The following is a 23283-nucleotide window of genomic DNA, read 5'->3' as shown; positions in this document are numbered from 1 at the left end:
GGCTTGCGCCCCTTCTGATGACCTCACGTTTATAATATATGTTTGTAATATATTTATTCGCCTCCCTGTTTGTATGTTCTGAATTACTAAATAATAATCATAAAGACAATACAGTTCATCTACTTTCGCGAAGATCATCACGTCACGTCAACGTTCCGTTGCTTTGGGAACCAGATTGTGAGATTGTGGTTAAGGGTCGGCGAGAAAACATGGAAATGTTTTATTGAGAAATATATGTGTATATGTATATATATATCTATATATATATAATGTATATGTATATAATGTGTATATATATATATAATGTATATGTGTGTGTATATATATATATATATATATATATATATATAATGTATGTGCCGGAGCCTATAGAGGGAGGACTGTATATTTACCGGAGGGGATAACCTATTTACCAAATTAACAATCAAATAATTTTACTCTTCGCTTATCACTATAATAATTGAGGGAAATTAACATGCAATAATGACAATCACTTTGGCACAATAACACCATGAATATTCAATTAGCAAGAATACACATTTAATATTATTAGAAATAATTATTCAGCCAAATTACAATATCTAATTCACCCTTATATCAATGCAATTGAACTCAATGTCCTTGTATAACATTAAATGGTACCAATTTGATACCCGGGTTGGTGGAGCTCGTGAATGGAGGCTGACATCGGGGAAATCCTCTTTCTTGATGTATCCTGAGCTAGCGCCTTGTAATGCGGCGCGCCTAGTATATGCATTAAAGACGGAAATAGCACCCTCAGCTGGTGTTGCGCCCTTTGAGGCAGCGCATCATATGGCTGTAAAAATACGGTACTTTTTTTCTTGCTTTCCAGAATTTTGTTGTTGCTTTATGGCTCAAACAATTAATGCAATAATCGATTGAACAATGAATCGTATTAAAACAAGTTTTAATTTCCATCTCCATATAAAAAAAAATGACAGGACAGAGAATGCACAAATCAAGATATTTCTGCTTGTTTGGTCTGTAACATGTCCGAAACATGTTTTCCAAGCTGACGATAGATGTTTGCAAATGTTTATTTTGATTCAATATTTTTTAATTCTGAATTGGTAAATCTTTCTTAGAGGACTGTGCAATTCTGAAAAAAATACAGAAGAGGGGCTGAAATTTCAAGGATTTGCATCATTTTAAACAAGGTTTCACAGTGATTTGTTTGGTAATTGATTAGTAGTCCATTCACTGATTATATGTTGTACCTCTACACTGCCTGTTTTCTTTCAACGGGTTATAAAGCAACTTATTTCTTCTTTTAGGAAAGTTAAAATGTTAATTGAAAAGCTGTTTGTACAGTGAATTCAGGTTTCATGACAGCATCCATTTTCCTATGGGGAAACATTTATCTTAAATATAAACACAAGGGAGAGTTGTTCGAATGTGTAGAAGACATTGACACCAAAACACATTACAACATACTTGTTAATTTAATATAAGGCAACAAACAAGTCACATCATAAAAACAGTTATAGCCTGGTTCACACTGCAAGATTTTAAAATTGCCGTCAGATTTGCAAACCTACAGACTCCAGATGAAGAGAGTGGAGGAGAAAAAAATTAAATAAATCAGTCAAATTATCCTGCCATGTGAACCAGGCCAAACGCAGAAATCCAAAGTTATCAAAATCATCTTGTGGCTAGTGTTTTACTCCGCTCCCCCGAGCCCACACGTCATGAAACATGAGTCACGCTAATTATAGTAAAGTGCTTTCGATCATGTGTTCAGTCATCACTAAGGCAGGACGTGTAGGCAAAGACGTGACAGATTGTTTTTTTTTCTCCTGAAACCATAAGAGAGGCACTGAAAAAGCCTTTCCAACACTACAAAAGAACCTACACACACACTGCTCTGCAAAGCAGTCAAAATTAATCCATATTGATCTCAGAATCTATTGATCCCTCATAGTCCCTTGCTTTGTCAATTTCAGTGTAAAATATACAAATGAATCCAACAGTTGGCTCGGACGTCAGCACGGTTCTGCTTCTATGGGCTGGTCACTTCTTGCCTCTGAAAAGAGAATACAAATGTTACAATCCATTTTGTTGTTTTCATGAAACAACAAGAGAGAGCGAGAGTGACAGACAGCACATCCATCAATCCATGCTACAACAAGCCGTCCCGGGTTAGCGGCATGCGCCAGCATGCAATGACAACATGAATGTTAAACAGCAAATAGGGTGAAGGGATGAGGGAATTTTTATTTTAATAGAAATTAGATGGACGCAAAGGGACACCTAGTGGTGAATTAATATTAGAAGCATCCATCACTCTGATTTTCTTAATCACTAAACTGGGAAAAAAACACAAGTTAAAATGTTAAAAGCAAATGAAAGGGGGTTAAAAGAATCTGGCATGATACGAAAGAAGCGCTCTTGGGAGGGATAAGGAGAGCACACCTGGCAACAAAGGTTCCTGTGAGGATTCCAACACCTAATGAAGACAAAGTCAGGTCACAATGTGATCTCCGATCAGCTTCTCATAATTGCAGCTTCTCCCACACACCAGAGGATTTTTCAAATCCAAATCAGGCATTTGACAGTTGATGTCATATTGCGTGTGGTCGAGAGAGCGAAAACATTCATTATTATCATCAAGATTGAAGAATGAAGATACAAAATTTCTCTGCTCACCTCATAGGATGTCCCAGTCCAGAACTGCCTGATTTGTCCCCTGCAAGCCGCCACCGTTGCAGAAGTTATCAGGGTGAAGGGCACAAGGTAGAGCAGAGCCGGCTGGCCCATCCCCGACAGCAGCATCACGGCGAACGTTGTTATCATTCCCAGCAGATAGGCTACAAATAAAAGGAGACAGCGAGATAAAAACAAGGAGGAAGAATAGGTCGACACCCTCCAGTGAGCTGAGCTACTGAATCGTGTTACGCAACGATATAGAGAGCGAATGTCACAAAGGCTCGAAACATGCAGGTAGGTCATTCTGCGGTACCTGCACAGCAGCTGACATAGTAGATCTTCTTGGTGCTGGCGATCCAAACATCAAACCTGCTGCAATAAGCCACCAAAAGACCTGACAAACCAAAACAAGCCACAAAAAGCTACATTTTTCCGTCTTGAATTCATTAAGTAAAATAGCCTGCTCGTCTCATCGCGAACAGAGATGGAAGTGGGCACACATACCTGGCACAATGATATCTCCATAACCCAGAATGGAAAACTGCATTCCACACAAGTTCTGAGCCCAGGCTGAGAACCGCGGGACACGCATCACGACAGGAAGCTAGAAATAGAAAAGATGCAATATAGCTCAATGTATTTTTTTTTTTATTATTTGATGAATGGAGTAAGTTAATATACACATCAAAATGGCCCTTTAACCCTTTTTAAATGGTGATGGAGCAATGCTACATATTGTATACACACAATTAACAAGGCTAAAAATAACTTTTTTTTGTCTGAGGAGCAGTTTTTGTATTCTAATATACAGATTTCAAACAACTGGACAAAGTGGCCTAAATTACAGAACTCATCTTTTGTCGAAATTGAACTTAAGTACAGGAGGCGATGGGGGGGTTCTTACTGTGTTTGTCCCCAAGTGACTAGCTATGGCCCTGGACTGAGCCAGCCAAAGCGTGATCAATTAGCAGCTCGTGCATTGATGAGCAAGGCAGTCAGGAGGTGCGAGCACCATTGTAAATGAGAAATAGTCTTTCACTTGTATAGCAGCTTTCCATCTATTAGTACCCTCAAAGTGCTTCACACTGTTGTCGCATCTACCTACTGTTGACATCCCATCAGGAGCAACTGGGTTTCAGTATCTTGCTAAGGATACTTCGACATGGTTACAATGGCCGGGGATCGACCACACTACCACTGAGCCACGCCGCCCCTGTTGGCAGTCGTCACGGTAGTGTTTCAAGTGCACAGAGACGTTCTCACTCAGCATCTGGGTACTTTTCCCCCCGTTTCTCATGACAGGATTGGCGAGGTGGCAAGTGGAAAGGACGAACACAAGACAACGTCCGGTCTGCAATTGCTGTGCTCTCGTCCAATTATCTACTATACTGGTCAACAGCTATTTATAATTAGAGATGACCGTGAGTCCCTTCATGTATTTTTGACACTGTGTTTTTCCCTAACTCTGTTTCTTTAGGTATTTTCATTTATTTGGTTTTGAGTGTGATCGATAAATGCTCGTGCAAAACAGATTGTAGTGGTGTAATTTATAGCCATGAGCTTTCATTAAAAAAATTAAAAAATCCACATGTTTCTAAATCTAATCTTAAATATCTGAGTTATTTACAACATGCATTGCATAAAGATAACAGATTGAAATATTTTTTCTATGAAAACCTCACGTGGTAGAGGAAAAAAAAAAAGAAGATTCAGAATCAAGATAAGTTTACTTGCATCAGCGTTTCAGACGTTTTGTCAAACATTTGTTGACCTGTGCTTATGTTTCAATGCGGATGTAACAAGTTAGCGTATACTGTACTTGTCACCATGGTAATAAACCACAGCTTTGACAGTCATCCTAAATTACAGACCAATCTATCCGCAGGACTAATCTCATGTTAGTACTGTAACATTAATATCACAGTAAAGATGTGACATAGGACAAAAGCAAAATTAACGTCGTGGGCGTCTTCAGCGGAGATCAAGGGCTGTGTTAGAGCGATTACACGACGCAGAGATTGCTATTCAATGAAGCGCAAAAAGTTTTTTGTTTTTTTTAACTTGCAAGCTGTGAGAGGAACCAATTTTTGAATCTTTGTTAGCGCTCTGGATTGGCTGCTCAAAACATATCTGTGAGTGAGAGCCATTCGTTGGCAGTCTGACGCGGAGGGATGAACAACTAATCTGGATGTTGTCCCAGCATTGGCATAAGACTAAAAAAAAAATAATAATAATAACAATAATAATTGGGACATCCTGTGTAATAAATCTGATGATTCTAGATTGTATTACTTAATGAAATTGTTACATCAGGATATAGGGATAATTTATCAGTATTATGAAATAAATGATTAGTAGTGTTTGAAACATAGAACCACTGTTTGTTATTATCGAAAAGGGCGCCATTTGTGTTGAGGGTCTTTAACTGAGGCGTGGAATTAGAGCAGGGTCACTATTTGAGGGGGGAAAAATAAGTATCAACAATTAACTACACAAGGTGTGGATATGTATAGTGAAGAGATTGAGAAAAGGCCAGTCTTACTGTCTCAGTGGGAGTCTGGGGCTCGGCCGGCACCTCCAAAACGCTACCTTGTGCCTGTGACAGAGCCCCACCAAACCCCAGCGCACAGTTAAGTCAAGAAACGGCAGTGCAGATGTTAAGAAAGATTAGGTAGACGTTTGTGAGTTTAAGATGTTAGCAACAACAACTATTGAATATCGCTCTTCCTCAGTCAAGTTTTTGTCCAATCCCCAAGAGGTGCCCACACATGATGGCTACACCTCAGCTTCACAGTCTTTGCAAGGGCAACAGTGTTTTCCTTTGCAGACTAAATACACATCAAAAACTATAATTATTAATGTTATGTGTATTTCCATGAGAAATATCTGTCTGAGTAAACGCAACTGAATCGCACATTGGAGTTCTGTCTCTTCCTCTCGGTGCTCTGACCAGTATACTATCATGTTTACAGTTAGCATCCTTTCCATGAAAGTAACCTCACTGGCTACGTTTACATGCAGTAACAATTCGGGTTAAGGTCAAAATTCAGATTTCTGGATGACCCGCTTACATGGCTTGAATGGACAGACCCGACTGAAAGGGCAACGCACGGACAACTTCATGACACAATTATAAGTCATCTCTAATTGTTTTTCCAATTCCTTTCTTTCTTCCTCAATGCGCCAAAAGTGTGGTGTCGTAATTACTAGCTTTCGCCACGTTTGCTTTATTACTACTAGAGTATTTATCAGTACTTGTGTATTTCCGGTGGGTTGCGAGCTGGAGACCGCGCATACAGGCACTTCCTGTACTACAAGGACCATGATTCCTTGCGGTTTAGCATGCGCAGAGTGCCCCGTGCAATGCATGCAGTATATTCGGGTTAGGAAAGGAGTAACCCACATATGATATCCGCAATTAACACTATTGTGCTAATTTCAGACCAGATACAAAATACTGGTGGGAAAAAATGTGTATGTATTATATTAAACTAAGGAATACTTGTAATAAAATAATTTGGATAAAACAGAAAATGTTCTGTACAGTAATCACAATTCAACTACTAAACAGGAGCCAGACTCGCAGAGCCAGACCATGCCCTGTGCATGTGAACGCCATGGCCCCACCCTCTTTTTAAACTTCCCCTCCGCATCCATTACATATTTTTGGCATGGTATTGCGATATGGAGCAGCAAAAAGTTAAGAATAAATTAACCCTGGGCACATAACTGTTAAGGATCAACTTTGCAGTCGGGACATTGAGCTGATAGCTGTTAGCATGCGCCCGTTCTATTTACCGCGAGAGTTCAGTCATGTGATCGCGGTGGCGGCGTACGTGCCACCCTCTGCTAACAGTGAGACAGCCTGTGACGTACTGACTGCAGCTGTGAGCAGGCTACAAACACAGCATCCAAATGCCCTGCTCCTTATCTCTGGTGACTTCAATCATGCTTCTCCTTCCTCCTCTCTGCCTTCATTCACACAATATGTAACCTGCCACACCAGAGACAATAAAATATTGGACCTTTTCTATGCCAACACCAAGGAGGCGTACACATCATTGCCCCTCCCCCCGCTGGGCAAAGCTGACCACAACTTGGTTGCTCTCCTGCCTGTGTACAAACCTCTGGTCCGCAGGCAGCCAGCTGTGACACGCACAGTTCAGCGATGGTCCGGAGAAGCCGAGGAGGCCTTAAAGGACTGTTTCAACACAACTGTGTGGGAGGTATTCAGCGAAGCTCACGGTGAGGACATTAATGGTCTAACAGACACAATTACAGACTATATTAACTTCTGCATGGAGAACACCATTCCCACCAGGACTGTAAGATGTTTCTCCAACAACAAACCCTGGATCACACCGGACATTAAAGCTCTCCTGAAGGAGAAAAAGAGGGCTTTTGTGTCAGGCGACAAGGACGAGCTGAAGAGAGTGCAGCGTCAGCTGAGAAGGAGGATCAGAGAGGGGAAAAAGTCCTACAGGATGCGGATGGAGGAACAACTGCAGCGGAACAATGCCAGAGATGTCTGGAGGGGCCTGAAGACCATCTCAGGCCACGGACAACCAGGTAAGACCCAGAAGAGACTGGTCCTCGTCCATCTGCGCCCCCTGGTCAGCTCCTCAATGGACCCACTCCAGTTCGCATACCAGCCTGGCATCAGTGTGGATGATGCCATCATCTACCTGCTCCACACTTCACTCTCCCACCTGGAGAAGGCGGGGGGCACGGTGAGGATCATGTTCTTTGATTTCTCAAGTGCTTTCAACACCATCCAGCCCGCCTTATTGGGAGACAAGCTGGAGCAGGCGGGAGTGGCCCACCACCTCATCACATGGATCCACGACTACCTCACAAACCGGCAACAGTACGTGAGGACACAGGACTGTGTGTCTGACGTGCTCCTCTGCAGCACGGGAGCGCCGCAGGGAACTGTTCTGGCTCCCTTCCTGTTCACCCTCTACACCTCGGACTACAAATACAATTCCACAACCTGTCACCTGCAGAAGTTCTCTGATGACTCTGCGATTGTCGGCCTCATCACTGACGGTGACGATCGGGAGTACAGAGGGGTTACGCAGGGGTTCGTGGACTGGTGTCAGCAGAACCGCCTCCAAATCAACGCTGTGAAATCCAAAGAGCTGGTGGTGGATTTCCGCAAGCGTCGGCACTCTCCACCTGCACCAGTGAATATCCAGGGAACAGACGTTGAGAGGGTCTCAACTTACAAGTACCTGGGTGTTCATCTGAACAATAAACTGGACTGGAGCGACAACACAGACGCTCTCTATAGGAAGGGTCAGAGCAGACTCTTCCTACTCAGGAGGCTGAGGTCCTTTGGCGTTCGGGGAACACTCCTCAGGAACTTCTATGACTCGGTGGTTTCATCAGTCATCTTCTATGGAGTGGTCTCCTGGGCAGGAGGCATCTCGGGCCAGGACAAAAGGAGACTGGACAAACTAGTGAGGAGGTCCAGCTCTGTCCTGGGCTGCTCCCTGGACTCTGTGGACTCAGTGGGGGGCAGGAGGATGACGGCAAAACTGTCATCAATGCTGTACAACCCAGCCCACCCACTCAATGACATTCTGAGAACACTCCACAGCTCCTTCAGTGATAGACTGTTACACCCTCGCTGTACCAAAGAGAGATTTCGCCGCTCCTTCCTGCCAACTGCTGTCAGACTTTTTAACAAGAACATTGGGTCAGGCCTACAAACGGGAGGGCATTAGTGCAATTGTGCAGTCCTAGGATGCAATATATACTACTACTGTACTTTCAGCCAATGGTGTACTTAAATATTGACCAATGATGTATTTTGTTTACCATTACAGTATTCTTATAACAGTACTTCTATCACTGCAGTATTTCTACCATTGCAGGACGTTCACTATTACAGTACTTTTATCATTGCAGTATTTCCTATCATTGCGGTACTTTTACTATTACAGTATTTTTACCATTGCAGGACTTTTACCATTGCAGTACTTTCATCATTGCAGTATTTTTCTATCGTTGCAGTACTTTTACTATTACAGTACTTTTACCATTGCAGTATATTTTATCATTGCAGTACTTTTTACCATTACAGTACTTTTATCATTGCAGTATTTTCTATCATGCAGTACTTTTCTATCATTTCAGTACTCTTACCATTACAGTACTTTTATCATTGCAATATTTTTATCATTGCAGTATTTTCAATCATTCAGTAGTTTTTATCATTACAGCGTTTCCCCCTCTGTATAATGGACAGGCATTAGGAGCGTCTCCTTACACTTAGATACGTTTATACTGTGTATATTTGCATGCTTTTTATGAATGTCTGCTGCTAATGTTATACATTAACGGCTACATTACGCCGCCGACTCTGTGTGATCTATATCTTTGCTGCTGTAACACCTCAAATTTCCCCATTGTGGGACTAATAAAGGACATCTTATCTTATCTTATCTTATCTTAAGACAGGGGAACTGAAAAGACAAACAGATAATACCTACTTTTATTTTTACCAGTATAATCTAGTTAGGTACATCTACGGGAAATGCGTTTTAAAATTGGAGGTCGAGCAGTGGCATGGAACATTCAACAATAAATGTTTTACTGTATTAATAAATCATGTGAGGTAGCAGCAACCAATGTTCAAAAATCAATGCGGCTAAAGAAAGGAAAAGAGGGGAGACATGCTTGGCTACAATTTGCCTTAAAAAAAGTAAAGAAAAAAATTGCATGGATGCCTTACCGCCTCTCCTGATGCACCTGGGCCCAACGCCACCTGCACCATAATGCTAACGCCATCCTGTGGGAGGATGCCAAGCAGACATCTCATGAATATGTTTCTCTAGCAAATATGCACAATGGACATAGAGATAAGATACCTTGGTGAAGAAAGGCGTGATAAAAACAAAGAAGACGTCATAAACGAGCAGAAGGGTCAGGAGAATCACGCAGATCTGTCAGTGAAAGCAAACACAAATAAACCTTTGAGAAGAAATGCATGCAATCACGAAATCTGGGTCCTGCTAATGACCAACAGAAGATGATGACACCGCAACATCCTTGGCAGATATAATGCACAGTATCAGGATTCAACTATTCGCGGATTATAAACAACTAAATAAATAAATACATAATTGGTTGTTTTTAGGCTCAGAATGTTTAATATAAAACTTTTTGCATTGCCGTCATGGTGGTGCCAAGAAGAGAAGAGCGGGGAAACAGTCTACCTTGAAACTGGACAGCGATATGGTCCGTATGAAGTTGAGGCAGAAAACAAAGCCCAGGAGATCCTGCAAGATCCAGATCCACCTACCAAAAAAAAAAAAAAAAAAAAAAAAGAATTTTGTATACTTTAATATTTGTATCTGCCAATCTGTCACACTACTCCACTAATTGAAAAGTTGAAAGGTGAAGTGTACTTTGGCAGCAAGGTGATGAAATGCTGCCTCCACGAGTGAAAATGCAATCCAATCAGTATGGGTGCCCACTTTATGGGGAAAAGGAAGCAGAGGGGTGAGCATCTCTTGCTATGGAGTCTCGAAGAGTTTTAAGATGTCTCCAACAACACCACATACAAGGTTGCTTGATTTGGTACAAGTCCCTCAAGGGGTCGGCAAAGTGGCAAAGTGCGACAACAAAGTCTTTAAATTGGCAACACTGAGTAGCCGCTTGCTTGGACAGATGCTCGTACCTTTCTTCATTCCTGTAGACACCCCAGGTCACAGAGATGCTTATGCAGATGCAGGCCAAAATGAGGGATCTCAATGAAAAGTTGGTGTTGTGAATGGTGAAGCTGAAAAAGGAAACGAGGAATAAACAAAAAAAAACATTTCGCTTGTACATCTGAGCAGGAAAGTAAGATATAACGATGAAAATACCTGCCATAGGCGCAGCCCAATTTCTCTAGCACCGCATCAATGCAATTGAATAGTGCGGTGGCAGACGCAATGCAGAATATGGCGATGATGACATAAACTGAGGGAAAAGAAACGTGTGTCAAAATAGGAGAACTCTTTATGATTGGAATTGTTCCTTTCACATTCCACCTACCGAGAATATTGTAAAAGTAATACATGAGGACGAGCATGCCGCACATGAGGCCCACGAAGATCACCACTTTGAGAGGAGAGTAGAGGGAAAGGTCTCCGCTGTCCTGTTTGCTGTCTCCAATTCCTTCTCCTGTATCCGAATTCATACGGTCTCTGCCACAAACACATCATTATTTTGTCTTGCGTTGCACTTAAACGTAACGTTTCAACATACTGTTAACTGAAATTCAGGTTACATATACACATACGGTGGAAACAGAACTTTAATGGAAAAATTTGGCACTGCGTAACACAGAGTGACAGAAAGAGGGGAAAAAAAATAGGTTTCTCTTTGAGCTTAACTCTGACCTCTCACAGGTTCCGCTCCAGTAGCCTCCTAAGGCGACAGTAACGATGGAGATAAACAGCATGACGCCGATGCTGGCGTCGATCTTAGAGGAGCGCGGTGCGTAAAGCCTTGCCTGCATCCCATCGCCAAAAACCTGATAGAAATGTGACTGATTATTTAGCAGCTTCAACTTTTTTGTGGCTCAGAGGGAACTGAAAAAAACATTTTTTTTGAAGGCTGAAAGGGTTCTTAGGAAAAGTGGTACAGACCAGTTGTGCTTCCAAGAAGTCCATGTACCTCATGAGGGCAAGAGGAATTTGGACCTTTGAGTAATCTGAACCATTGGCTGATGGAGGGATCTAAAAAAAGGTCAATCAGAAGACACTGAATACAGCTGCTTAGTCCAGTTTCAACTACCTGTTTTATGGCATGCGACTAAACATTTACATGCTGACCTCTATGATTTACCACTTCCGTCTCCAAGACTGACTTCTGCATCGTTTGATTTGTATGCTGACACACACAGAGAATATTCCAAGGTGGAATGTACCAAAAGTAACACGATTTTGTTCATCAAGATTTTTGGGGAGGGTGGAGCCCAACAAAACCTGGAGTTCACACCCCCAACAAGTACTATCAGCAACTCTTGACTTCAACGTTCTGTGTATTTTTTAAACCTATCCTCCCCTCCCACCATTCAAGAAACCTACACGTTATGTTCTCTGAAAGCTCTCAATTGTCCACAGATAAATAAATTTGAGTGACAATGCTTGTTTGTCGATATGTGCCATATGGGATGACTTGTTGACCAGTTCAGGGAGTACCCCGCCTCTCATCCAAAGTCAGCTAGGATAGACTCCTGCTGACCTGTGACTGTAATGAGGACAAGAGCGATGGAATGGAATGGATGAATTGTGTTCCACAGTAGGGCTGAACGAATTAGCGCTTTGGGACCAAAATCACGATCTCAGACAAAGTGATTTTGAGATCGTCAAAGCTGCGTTTTTTTGTTTTTTTTTAAAGGGCTCATATGCTCACGAAGCATGTCACACTAACCGGCACTGTACAGATTAATAAAGAAAGAAGGGGGGAAAAAAAGCATCACGCTGTCTCCCGTGGTCCGTGGTAGTAATTTATATTACCACTTCTTGAATGGACTTTGCATCACGGACTTTATTTGTACTATATGCAAGTACATGTACAGCAGCAGCAACGAGCTGCGTGATGCAGATCATCTCCTCCGTGGTGACAAATAAACGACCCCTAGCGTTTTAACCGATGAGGCGAACGAGAAGGCGCTATGCATGCCAGTTCCTAAAGTGAAACACAGAGTCGGTAAAGACCCAAAATAAGTGCTGAGGTGTACAATAGACTGTTAACAGAATTCTGGCTAGAACCGTGTTAGGGTGGAGAGTCATCAGCTATGAACAGAAATGTTGTATTTCAATCAATACGTATCTAGACATAAAGTAGGATGATGGCTACATTAGCAATTTAGCAGACGCTCTCAGACCGGAACATGTAAACGGCTGACGTCATCATGATGAAGAGGTTCGATGTCAAACGTATATTAAATATTGACTATGTCAATATCTGCACCATTTTGCACCACAAAGTACTGAGTTTTGAGACCAACACAATAATAGGTCTCAAAATACCTGTACTATTACAGTAATAACTTTTATTGTTTTTAATGGTATAATGGCATTTTCTGTCATGTTTGTAAATGTCACAGCACATTTTAAAGAAAATCTCAAATGAAATTGCACTATCTACCAGAAACATCAATACAATTCTCTCCTGAAATCGTTCAGCCATATTCCAGTGTTATGTTCAAATGAAATGACACATGGTCTCTAAAACGATAATTATGTCCTACCAGAGTTGTGTTGGTTGCGATGAGCAACGTTGTCGCACCGAGGGTCTGTGCAACCACAGCCTTTTGACTGAAAGAACAAGCCCCCCTCATCACTACCAACGCTTTCCCCTTCACCATCTCTGGATTGACACCCGACGAATCGCACAGCATCGTGGCCGTCAAGTTCACCAGTGAGTACGGCACCTGGACGACAGAAGACAAAAACATGGCATCATCATTGCACCCGCACAACCTTGTGAGATCCCAATAAAGAAGTGCAAAAGAAACTTATTAGCTTGGCATTCCCAGAGAGGTATTCATTCAACAATGTTTAATATTGCTCTTGTAATTTTTTTTAACCACACTGTGTCATCCTGGCAAGGTGTGTATATTTTGCTTCACTAATGGAGCAAAATAAAGTATAACAAATAAGCGCATTTAAGGAATGATATCCATCCATATTCTATCCTGCTTGTCCTTTGGGGTCAAGATGGAGCCTGTCCTCACTGACTTAGGGAGAGGAGTATGGTACACTTAGGACTAGTCACAGGCCAAAATGTTGTTGTTTTTTTCCTTTCCTTCTCACATGCATTGCTGAAATTAGGTTTAAATATGAAGTATGTTCCAAATAAAGCTGTTATTTATTATTATTTGCATGAGGGTAATATTTGAAAGTGAGAACCTTACAGCAACATCAAGGCTTTTCGGCAGGGGGGTCCATGAGCGGTTGTAGAGGATACAGAATTCCTGTTCGGTGCTTCCGTTTGAAATGTGCAGGATGGCCTCTTGGCACTTTATCTGTGGGAGGAGGAAAAATGAGTCTCCAACTCACACTAAAATTAATATACATCGTAGTTGAAGAACAGTTAAAGTGCATTTCATCCAAATGGCAACTTGTGATGTATTGTTGCGGCCACGTCTTCCAAAATGGTGGCCAACACTGGGAAACACCAAGAGCGAATGGACAGAGCAACCAACAGTAACAAAAGTTTTCAGAATAAAACCTATTCCTTGTTTTGGACCAACACTTGTTTGGACCTACTACACTATTGTATTTTAATGTTTAAGGTTGTACAAATGGTACCTGGTGTAAAAGGTTTTGCTTTTGATCATTAGCCTGATCAGGCTCTTCACAATATTTTAGACAGCCTGCGAAAGCTTGTACAATTTTTTGCTTGACTTCTGTTTCTTTTTTCTTTCAAAACTAGTACCATTAGTCCATCATAAAAAGATCATCACTAAATGCGGGTGCAATTAGGTCATGATAGCACCAATAATAGGATTTCCACAAAGAACATATTAGCGAACAAATGACATTGCACTTAATACATTTCATAAATAATAAATATTCATAGATGATATTGATGATGATAATGCTATTGATTTCACGTCCTTAAATCTGCCCATTTTCTCAAGATGCTGTTTTGCTTTTTGCTCTCTTGAACCAAACCAAAAACTTAAAACCAACGTACAATGACATAGAAAAGCAGTGGCCACTTCTAACTTTGCTGTTTTTTGGAGTTGCCTCACTTTATTGTTTAAGAAAACCATGTAATGATCAGACAAACATGAAACCGAGAGGGTTCGTGACAGCAGCATGGGAGCACACGGAGCAGAATACAATACAATAAAACTTTATTTATGTAGTGCATTTCACAGTAGCTGGAGCTGTACAAAGTGCTAACTTTTGAATTGAATAAATGCACACAGACCTTTTAGATTGAACTACCACTTTTAAGCGACAGAACCATTTTTCACGACGCCACAGTTCAGGAAGAAGCACATCATATTTAGGTTGAGGAATTGTGGCCCCCGTAATTTCTTTCTGTAGCAGGGGCTGCGAGATCGTTAAGTGGGCAAGCCCTTTTGCACGCCATTTGGGGCGCATTTGTAGCGGCATAATTACAAGCCTAGGGAAGAACCCTTTTGCGGTTTCACCTTTATGCTCCGCCACCATTGGGTAACAACAACTACGATGTTGAACTATGACGAAAACAAGTTTGACAGCCTCGCTTTCGATAGAATGCAGACTTTCCATTTCCTGAGAAGTCCCCAGGCCAATGAACCATGAAACAGACTAAAGTTTAACTGTCGACATGCGTTTATAAATAAAACAAATCGTTTACCCCGTTCCCCAACAAATACCATTTTACTTTTGTTTCCCAATCAGTTTCGACCCACGCATGCGCAGTTAAGGTTAAGCAAAAGCAAACCACAATAACAGAACTTTACTTGTTTGTGAACACATTTCGTACCCTACTTGACAAAGCATAACATGAAACCCACCGTCTTAATTAGTGTACAGTATGTACTTAACATTAATATCGTGTATTGTATCGCAATGGGCATCAGTTTAACGCGTTTTCACTAGAAACGCCTTGTATCCATGCCCTATTTTGAGATGACACAATCGAAAATGGAAGGCGGGTGCATGTTATTCTTTGTTGGCTCTCCCACACGTACCTGCGACGTCAGAACGGTAACCGACAAGATAACAATTATGGCAGCTTTAGTCATCTCGCCGACTGTGGATTCCTCACAACACGGAGAGCCAAGAGACTTTTGGAGACATTTGTGAGCGTCGTATCCTCGAATAAATGTCGCCTAGCTGCGCATAGCCGTCGCGAGAAATCTGGACACTTCCGCTTTCGGTCGTGTGTCACGTGACTCGCCTAGCCAATGATTTGCCTGTCATGACAACCAGCCCAAAAGTAGCGTCTGCCAGAAGCATCGTGATGATTTAGTTTTCCTACGAATTTCTAATGCGATACGTCATAAAGTTGACTGTTCCGTTATTCACTTTCCACCAGTGTTTCCATATGAACCATTACTTTTTTTCTGCACACCAGCTGTTTGATACATCTTCATACCCCATCCAAGGTCAAGTCAATTTTATATGTATAGCCCTAAATCACAGTCTCTCAGGGCTTCACATTACGGACAGTCAACACCCCCTGATCTTAACCCCCAGGTGTGCAAGGAAAAACTCAAAACACCATCTGGGGAAATGTGAGAAACATTGAGAAGGGACCACAAATGGGGGATCCCCCTTCTAGGATGATCAGGCTGCAATGGATGCCAAGTGGGCAACATTCGACACATTAAATGTCACACAATGTTAGTTCTATTCTCCATTCACGTTTTCCTAGACCATTCTGCCGCTTTCAATACAATTAATCATTCCATTCTGCTTCACTGTCTCAAATCTTTTATCCACATCACCGCTGACGCCCTCAAATGGCTAACATCCTTACACACAGGAAATGATTCATTTGCATCAATAACTGTTCACCCTCTATTTACATTCATAGTTCTAAGACTCCAGCCTCACCAAATAGTTGATAGAAGTGTTAAGGCGGACCGATTCGATTAACAGGAGTATACTAGCTGTACTGTACTTTTGAAATTTCGACAAGTAAGAACGTGAAAATGACATCTGTAACAAGTGTGCATTGTGCCATTATGCCTGTTATTTTGGTAAAGAAAATGTTTAGTTTTTATAGCAAGAACCATAGTGGCCTTGTCGTTTGCGCGCTTGCCTCACACTTCTGAGGTTGGGAGTTTGAATCTCCTCTCTATGTTGAGCGAGTTTTCACACCTCCCCTAAACATGCACGTTAGGTTCATTAAATGTATGCGTGTGGGCAAATGCATGTCTACATTTGCCTCGTGTCAAACCGGGTGAACGCCACCTCTTGCACAAAGTCAGCTGGGAATGGCACAAGATCACTTGACCCTGACGAGGTCAAGTGATTTGGAAGCTGGATGGATTTTTGATGTCTTGATATTAAGAATGGTTCATTTATTATTAATGTTAGTTAAAACATCGGATGAACAGTCATAAAAGGTTTGTTTGATGATCATAGCTCTGACTTTTTCGTCTCATTCATGTCATTTCCCATGTTAAAAACAACAAATCACAAGTGGGCAATTGTTCCAGAAGTGACGCTCCACAGTACTATCCTGTCCATTGCTAAAATCAGATCCACCATTTGTTTAAATGGAGGAGTGGATATAAGTTTTCAGAATGAGTCAGAGAACAGATCTCCGGAACAATTATATGCTTGGTCCTGAAACAGGGAACCATTAGCTGCCATTTCATTGATTGTGTGATCCAACTGTGTTTTTCCACATATTGCTGCATCATGTCGCTTTGTTTGCACTGGATATGACGGCGTTTCTTCCTGACAGCAACCAACTTCCATCTTTAGTTCAGCAGGAGTGGGAGGAGCAATGACAAAGTTGTCGTCCGATCGGCTCAGAGGTGTCTCACATTCACTCGGCGGCTTCCCGTTCAGAATCCCTCCCCGCATAGTAAGACAGCGCTTCGTGGTTCGTCTTTTTGAAAAGTTTCTATGTCTAGTGGATGACAAAGGATGTGAGGCAGAGGACGAAAGACACGTTCGAACAATGGGAGTAGACTGAGAAGATGGGATGAAGTCAAGGCAATGAGTGTAATCCCAGTGAGTTTTCATGTCTCGGGACGGTGTTTTATGAACATCAGTGGCCCTTTTAAAACACTTTTGACGTCTTAGACTTTTGACGTCTTCCTCATGTGGATCCACTGAGCTTAAACCAAACAAGTCCAGAGAACAATTGTAGACTTCTTCACTGTCTTCATTCAGCACACACGTCTTAGAAACGTCTGCTAAAGTCCGAGACTTGCTTTCTGGCGCCTTTGTGTTTTTGCTACAAGCAGAAATGGATTCGTTAGTCAAGTTGTTGTCTCTTGTGCAGAAATATTTATCTTCCTCATTCAAAAATGCGGTCAGACTCTCAGAAAAAGGCAGCTCGTCCCACGCCAACGAACACGATGTGAGTGAATCGTCCGGTCGTCTGGAGTCATGACACTCCGAGACCAGGGGACAAGTTATACGGGAAGGCATGGAAGGGGTCAAATGGTTCAAGATGGAGGACTTGATGACAGTTCCGGCTGGCGGGCACAGAGAAAATGGCGGAGTGTCAAAAAAAGTGTGCCGTCGTTGCTGTTTGCCAGTTGATTGGTTGTCATCGTGTGTGCTGCAATCTTCCTCTTCTTCCTCCTGCTCGGCAGATGAAGATACAAGTCCCAGAGACTGTTGCCATGGCGGCGTGGGAGTTAGGCTCCTATCGTGGTGCTGCGACCTGCAAGGGAGAACGAGCGTGACTGGAATTGACGTTGACATTTGCATGAGGCACTCGTCCTGGTTTCACCGGATGCAAATCATCGTCACGGAGCGGAGAGGGAATGTTGTTGTTGGACTATAAGTTTAGAGAGGTATCAACTCCATTAGAGCAAATGATGAAGTCTCATGAGATTGTGCAAGTGTACCTAATGTTCTGGCCAGAGAGCAGTGATACCGACAGTGGGCAAAGCCTACGTACTTTAATGCAGCCCACGGATAATTGACATGATCAAGAATACGATCATAATTCTTGCTTTAATACTGAATTGTTCTAATATTGGTTAATTAAAATATATGTATCAATTTATATTTCTTTAAATTAATTTGTGTAATGAAATAATGGACTATTTGACAAACATACTGGTAATACAAATATAAAAAAAAAAACATACAAACATTATAAATGTAACTTTGTTTTTTTTTTTTGCAACTGGTTAACCCTAATCCAATTGATACAGAAGAGGATTAGGGCCAGTGAAGAAAATAAAAATTGGCAGAATTTTGACTTTAGAGTGGGAAAATAAATAATTAAATTTTGACTAATTCTGAATCAGAATTCTCACTTCAATGTTAACGCATGACTACGGACCTTCTGTTCCCACATTAAAAATTCAGAATTCAGACTTTAAAATGAGAATTCTGAAAATAAAGTCAGACTTTATTTATCTTGAAAGAATAGGTCATTGTGGTTGGTGCAATAGCACATTCACATCGCAGTCGAGAGGTTCTGGGTTTGAATCCTGGCCTTCCCTACCTCCCCAGATGTGGAGTTCATTTGTTCTCCCCATGGGTAATTCCCAGCTCCCACCAAGATTGCCAAAGCCCGTATGTTAGGTTAAATGATGACTCAAAATTGATAGAGTTAAGATTTGCTCAACATCTACCTTGCAAATGACTGAAGACCAGTCCAGGGTTTACCCCCTGTCTTTAACCCAAAGTCATCCTGGAAGTTTTCCAGCTCACCTGTTGAGTCGAATGAGAACAACCGCTATAGAAAATGGTCGGATGGATGAGGCATTACCTTTGCAGGGAGTGGGAAAAAAGACGGGACAGAGTGACGTTATTGAAGCTGCTGGCAGCACAATCTTGAGGAATCCGTAGTAGCGGTGTTGTCAGGTTCCCGCAGGACTTGTCAGGATCAACAGATGCCCTCTGATGTTCTTTCTGCAGGAGGAGTCGATAGCGACTAAGGACAGAGTGGCCTGTCAGACCTGTAGCTTTGGGGAAAATCAGCTGAGTGGCAGTAAATTGGGCCATGTGCATGCTATCAGAAGAACTCGGATTGTGATCGTCTGACCATGGGCAACCTTTTGAATCTGTCACCTACAGAGCAAAGAGAAGAGAAGATGAGCGGGGACAGAAACATACTGCAATTATGTGACGGCTATTGTTCTAATACGAGGCTTCCAAGGCACCTTTATTCCAAAGACAAGATGTCTGCCAACAAAACAGTCCTCGATAGCCCTTGCCAGCAATTTGGATCTGGTTGATGCTTCAAGTGGTCCATCCGAGTTCTCAGATACCCTGTCAGATCACAAATGAATGCCAGACTGGCCAATACACTTGTATGGTAGGTGAGAATGTTAAAGTCATGCTTCAAACATTACCTGTACAGATTTCATATGTTGACTATGTTCACAGAATTTATTGAGCCCTCTTCTGCCGCAGGCTGAAGTCTGGTTTCTTACCTTTGAAATTGAGTTGCAGGGATGCCGAAGAATGGGTTCAGGCAGCTGCCAAACACCGTGATTCCAAATATACTTGTATCCCTGGTCACCAACAGCGAAAGACGATATCTGTAGTCCAAATTATACCTCTCACAGCTGGAGGCACATCTGGAACAACTGTATCTTATGTAGAAGCACAAAAAGGGGAAACGTGAATATGGATACAAAATGGAGGAAATGTATAGTCAACGAATGCATCAGCTGTGTGTGGGGGGTGGATGGGGGCGATAGTTGCACTGTATAAAAGCAACTTGTAAATTGAAATTGTAACTCTTGAGGTAAAGTTACAGCATTGACAAATACCATTTGTGTCTTTACAGAACATAATTCATACTACAATTATTTTCAAGTTACCTGTGATTGAATGTTTAATATTTAAGATCTTAATGTTTTGTTTGAACGCCATTAATGTGTTCCGGTTAACTAAGTAAAATGAGCCTGTCATCACCAAACTCTGCATCATTTCACACAGTTCAGAAGGTCGTTTTAAAGTCAGGAGGACTGACTTCTCTCAAGAGCAAACATGATTAGTTTTTTTTTTTTGACACTTTTACCTCGTCGTGCAGTGTGGCTCCACGTCCATTTTGCAGAAGCAGTTTTTACAGCATGGATAAAAAACACAGGCATCTTGTAGAGACAACACGGTGCAGTCAACAAGAGCTCGTCGAAGAGACATTTTGTCCGCCAGCGGTACTGCAGAGGAGAGAGACCCTCGGCTAGTTGCTATCCCAACGTCGTTGGACGAACTCCCTAAACATTTCGATTTCCTGCAAGTTTCCCATTGCCACGTACTGTTTATAAAGCCGGAATAACAAATGGGGCGAATCGTTTTAAATCAATCTGGTAAAAAAAAAAAAGCAACAACTTTTTTTTTCAAATTTCAAGCGAACGCTTTCTTCTTCGCGGTAGACACACATGCTGATGCCTGAGGTGCGTGCTCGTCTTTCGCCCCCTAACGGATTCTACCGTGACGCACCAGTCTACCGTTCGCGAGATGTCACGTCGTGTCATTATCCACACCGCTTATCCTGTACAGGGTCACGGGAGGGTGCTGGGGCCTATCGCAGCTGACTACGGGCGAAAGGCACACTACACCCTGAACTGGTCGCCAGCCAGTCACTGGGCAGACATAGACACCGTCACTGAGTGGGAACTGAAGCCACGCTGCCCTCACACAACTCGAGCGAGTGTACCACTACACCATCACTGACTTCCCATTCGCGCGATTTCTCCTCTAAATGCTAACAAACTACAATGTGAGTTGACCTGATCATTTCTGCAATTACTGACAATTTCTTCTCAAATTAATATTATGCAAGCAGGGGTGGGCAAAAAATAGCCCATGAAGAATTTTCTTCTTATGTAAAGTTCTGGAATATATATATATATATTTTTTTTTTTCATCACATATTAGGAAAATTGCATTGTTTTTGAACCATTAACTGCATTGTCAAAGACAACAAGCTATTTCCACACTTTAGATTAGTAAATAACTAACTGAAAAAATGATAGAATCAGTCACTGATGGTGTAGTGGTACAGTCGCCTGAGTTGTGTGAGGGCAGCGTGGGTTCAGTTCCCACTCAGTGACGGTGTCTATGTCTGCCCTGTGACTGGCTGGCGACCAGTTAAGGGTGTAGTGTGCCTTTCGCCCGGAGTCAGCTGGCATAGGCTCCAGGCCCCTCCCACGACCCTGCACAGGATAAGCGGTGTGGATAATGACATGACATGATAGAATCAGTGACCAACTGGGTGGATGTGTGAAAAAAAATTCAATGCATATATATATATATATAATCTTATTATTTCTTTACCTAATTAATTATTTCATGGTCAATCAAGATAGCACATGAAAGTCCTCTATCATCGGAGTTTGCAAACACTTCAGGCCAAAGCAATGGCTGAGACAAGATTTGAGTTTGTCAGCGTTTAGCCCTGACCACTAACTTTGTTGGGCGAGTTCGACAGCTAAAATAAATTAAATTAAAAATAATTAGATATATATGTTTTTTACATAATCATTGGTAATTAAATTAATGTCACATTGATTTATTCAATTCCATATTTAATTACTAAATGAAACATTTAATTAATGACACTTTGATTTCATTATTTAATGGTGCATTTATTTATTTATTTATCTGATTTATTTAATTCCAAATTTAATGAATGAATGAAACGATGAATTAATGACAAGTTTAACTGGACATTTCATGGTATATTTTTTTATTTAATTTCGGGACTTTCAGTCTTTTATGGCTATCGGACTGAACGTGAGCCCTGTTTGGATATTAACGGCTAGATTATTATCTTGTTTGGTTCAGATGGTAACTGTACAGACAACGCAGTGAAAAAGAAATACTGTTGCGCATAATGATGATCTTTTCCAAAAGATGTCGCCGTTACATTTGAAGAGCTTATTTTTTCAGGCTCCGCTCTTGCCAACACTCCCCATCTCTGACTCTCCCTCTGTGATTCACATTCTGCTCTTAATCCTTTAGTTCCGCCCGAGTAGTGGCGCTAATGCAACGTGAAGCCAAAGGCAAAGTGATGTGATGTCACACATGCACGCCCCACCCCAACCCCCACCTTAATACCAATTAGCTAATGGCCTGTCCGCCAGATCGTGCTATCGGATGGTTGATGACACGGCTACTTCATGTGACTTACTCGAAAACAAGAGGCAAAAAAATGCTCAGGAACGAACTAATCCTTAGACAAACACAGGCAATTGTCACGTCACATAAAAACAGATGAATAAAGTTTTCTTTCATTGCAATGAATCATTGTTTTAGTTTTAATTCACGCAGTTAAAAATACACCAAAATGCTCCATTTATCATGAACGTTTCGACAATCGCCCCTCCATTGCCATTCCATTTCTTACTGCGCATTTGCAAACTTGATTCAAACCTCAAACTTGTAGGCACGGTTGTGAGGAAAACTAAGAGAAAGTTGTTCAACGCAAGTGCAAATTGGCCAATAGCAAGAGCCCGACGCGACTGGCTGGTGCAGAAGCATCGCTGTCAGTGTCAGCAGACTGAAGTGGAGATTAACACGAGGGACACCTCTCATCACAAAGACGTGCGTAATACACGTCTCAAATATAAAAGATGACCTTCTTTCCGCTCTCAAGTACATGTTACGTGGTTCCACGAGGTCACTGTAACGTTAATAAACTATGACACCAGATGCCGTCGCTAGTTACTGGAAGCATACTTGCAGAGCTCACATCGCATCGCGAAAGCCGATGGTGGCTTTTAAAGAGAACCAGAAAGAAGGCAGATACAACTTCAGTGAGTCATGGAAGTCATAATACAAAATCACAAGTGGGCCGTGTGTTTTCACAGAACAAATCCAAAACATTGACTCAACTGTGCATGACTAAAAATGAGCTTGACACCCCTTCTCTGTAAGTACATAACTGCTATAAATCAAATGATAAGATTTAAGTAACAATAAGCCAACAATCTAATAAAAGATCCAAACTACTTAC

At 41.7% G+C, this 23283-nt stretch overlaps 2 protein-coding genes across 5 annotated transcripts; both read right to left on the bottom strand.

Moving 5' to 3' along the window:
• Positions 1-1440: 1440 nt before the first annotated feature.
• sppl2a (signal peptide peptidase like 2A) lies at positions 1441-15618 on the bottom strand. 3 transcript variants are annotated; one of them, XM_088296191.1, is made up of 17 exons: positions 15362-15613; positions 13586-13696; positions 12920-13102; positions 11310-11399; positions 11061-11194; positions 10714-10865; positions 10542-10638; positions 10355-10456; positions 9891-9972; positions 9543-9617; positions 9407-9463; positions 5210-5263; positions 3172-3271; positions 2981-3061; positions 2668-2828; positions 2434-2467; positions 1441-2044 (listed from the first exon to the last, which is right to left on the bottom strand). In XM_088296191.1, exons 1-17 carry the CDS (start codon positions 15413-15415, stop codon positions 2004-2006), a joined length of 1608 nt encoding a protein of 535 aa, XP_088152317.1. In that variant the 5' UTR covers positions 15416-15613; the 3' UTR covers positions 1441-2003. The 3 variants fall into 3 exon arrangements, with proteins under 3 accessions (XP_088152317.1, XP_088152319.1, XP_088152318.1); XM_088296193.1 differs by lacking the exon at positions 5210-5263 and having other exon boundaries at positions 15362-15618; XM_088296192.1 differs by lacking the exon at positions 2434-2467 and having other exon boundaries at positions 15362-15616.
• Positions 15619-16603: 985 nt separating this feature from the next.
• Positions 16604-20760, bottom strand: ddias (DNA damage-induced apoptosis suppressor). 2 transcript variants are annotated; one of them, XM_088296190.1, is made up of 5 exons: positions 20344-20760; positions 19751-19906; positions 19478-19586; positions 19084-19385; positions 16604-18021 (listed from the first exon to the last, which is right to left on the bottom strand). In XM_088296190.1, the coding sequence occupies exons 1-5, from the start codon at positions 20463-20465 to the stop codon at positions 16920-16922; spliced, it is 1791 nt and encodes a 596-aa protein (XP_088152316.1). In that variant the 5' UTR covers positions 20466-20760; the 3' UTR covers positions 16604-16919. The 2 variants fall into 2 exon arrangements, with proteins under 2 accessions (XP_088152316.1, XP_088152315.1); XM_088296189.1 differs by having other exon boundaries at positions 16606-18021; positions 19751-19912.
• Positions 20761-23283: the final 2523 nt, after the last annotated feature.

Source organism: Idiotropiscis lumnitzeri, chromosome 5, assembly GCF_059441095.1.
Source record: "Idiotropiscis lumnitzeri isolate Australia: NSW breed Sydney's pygmy pipehorse chromosome 5, RoL_Ilum_1.0, whole genome shotgun sequence".
Lineage (NCBI taxonomy): Eukaryota > Metazoa > Chordata > Actinopteri > Syngnathiformes > Syngnathidae > Idiotropiscis > Idiotropiscis lumnitzeri.
This window is presented reverse-complemented; position numbering and strand designations above follow the sequence as displayed.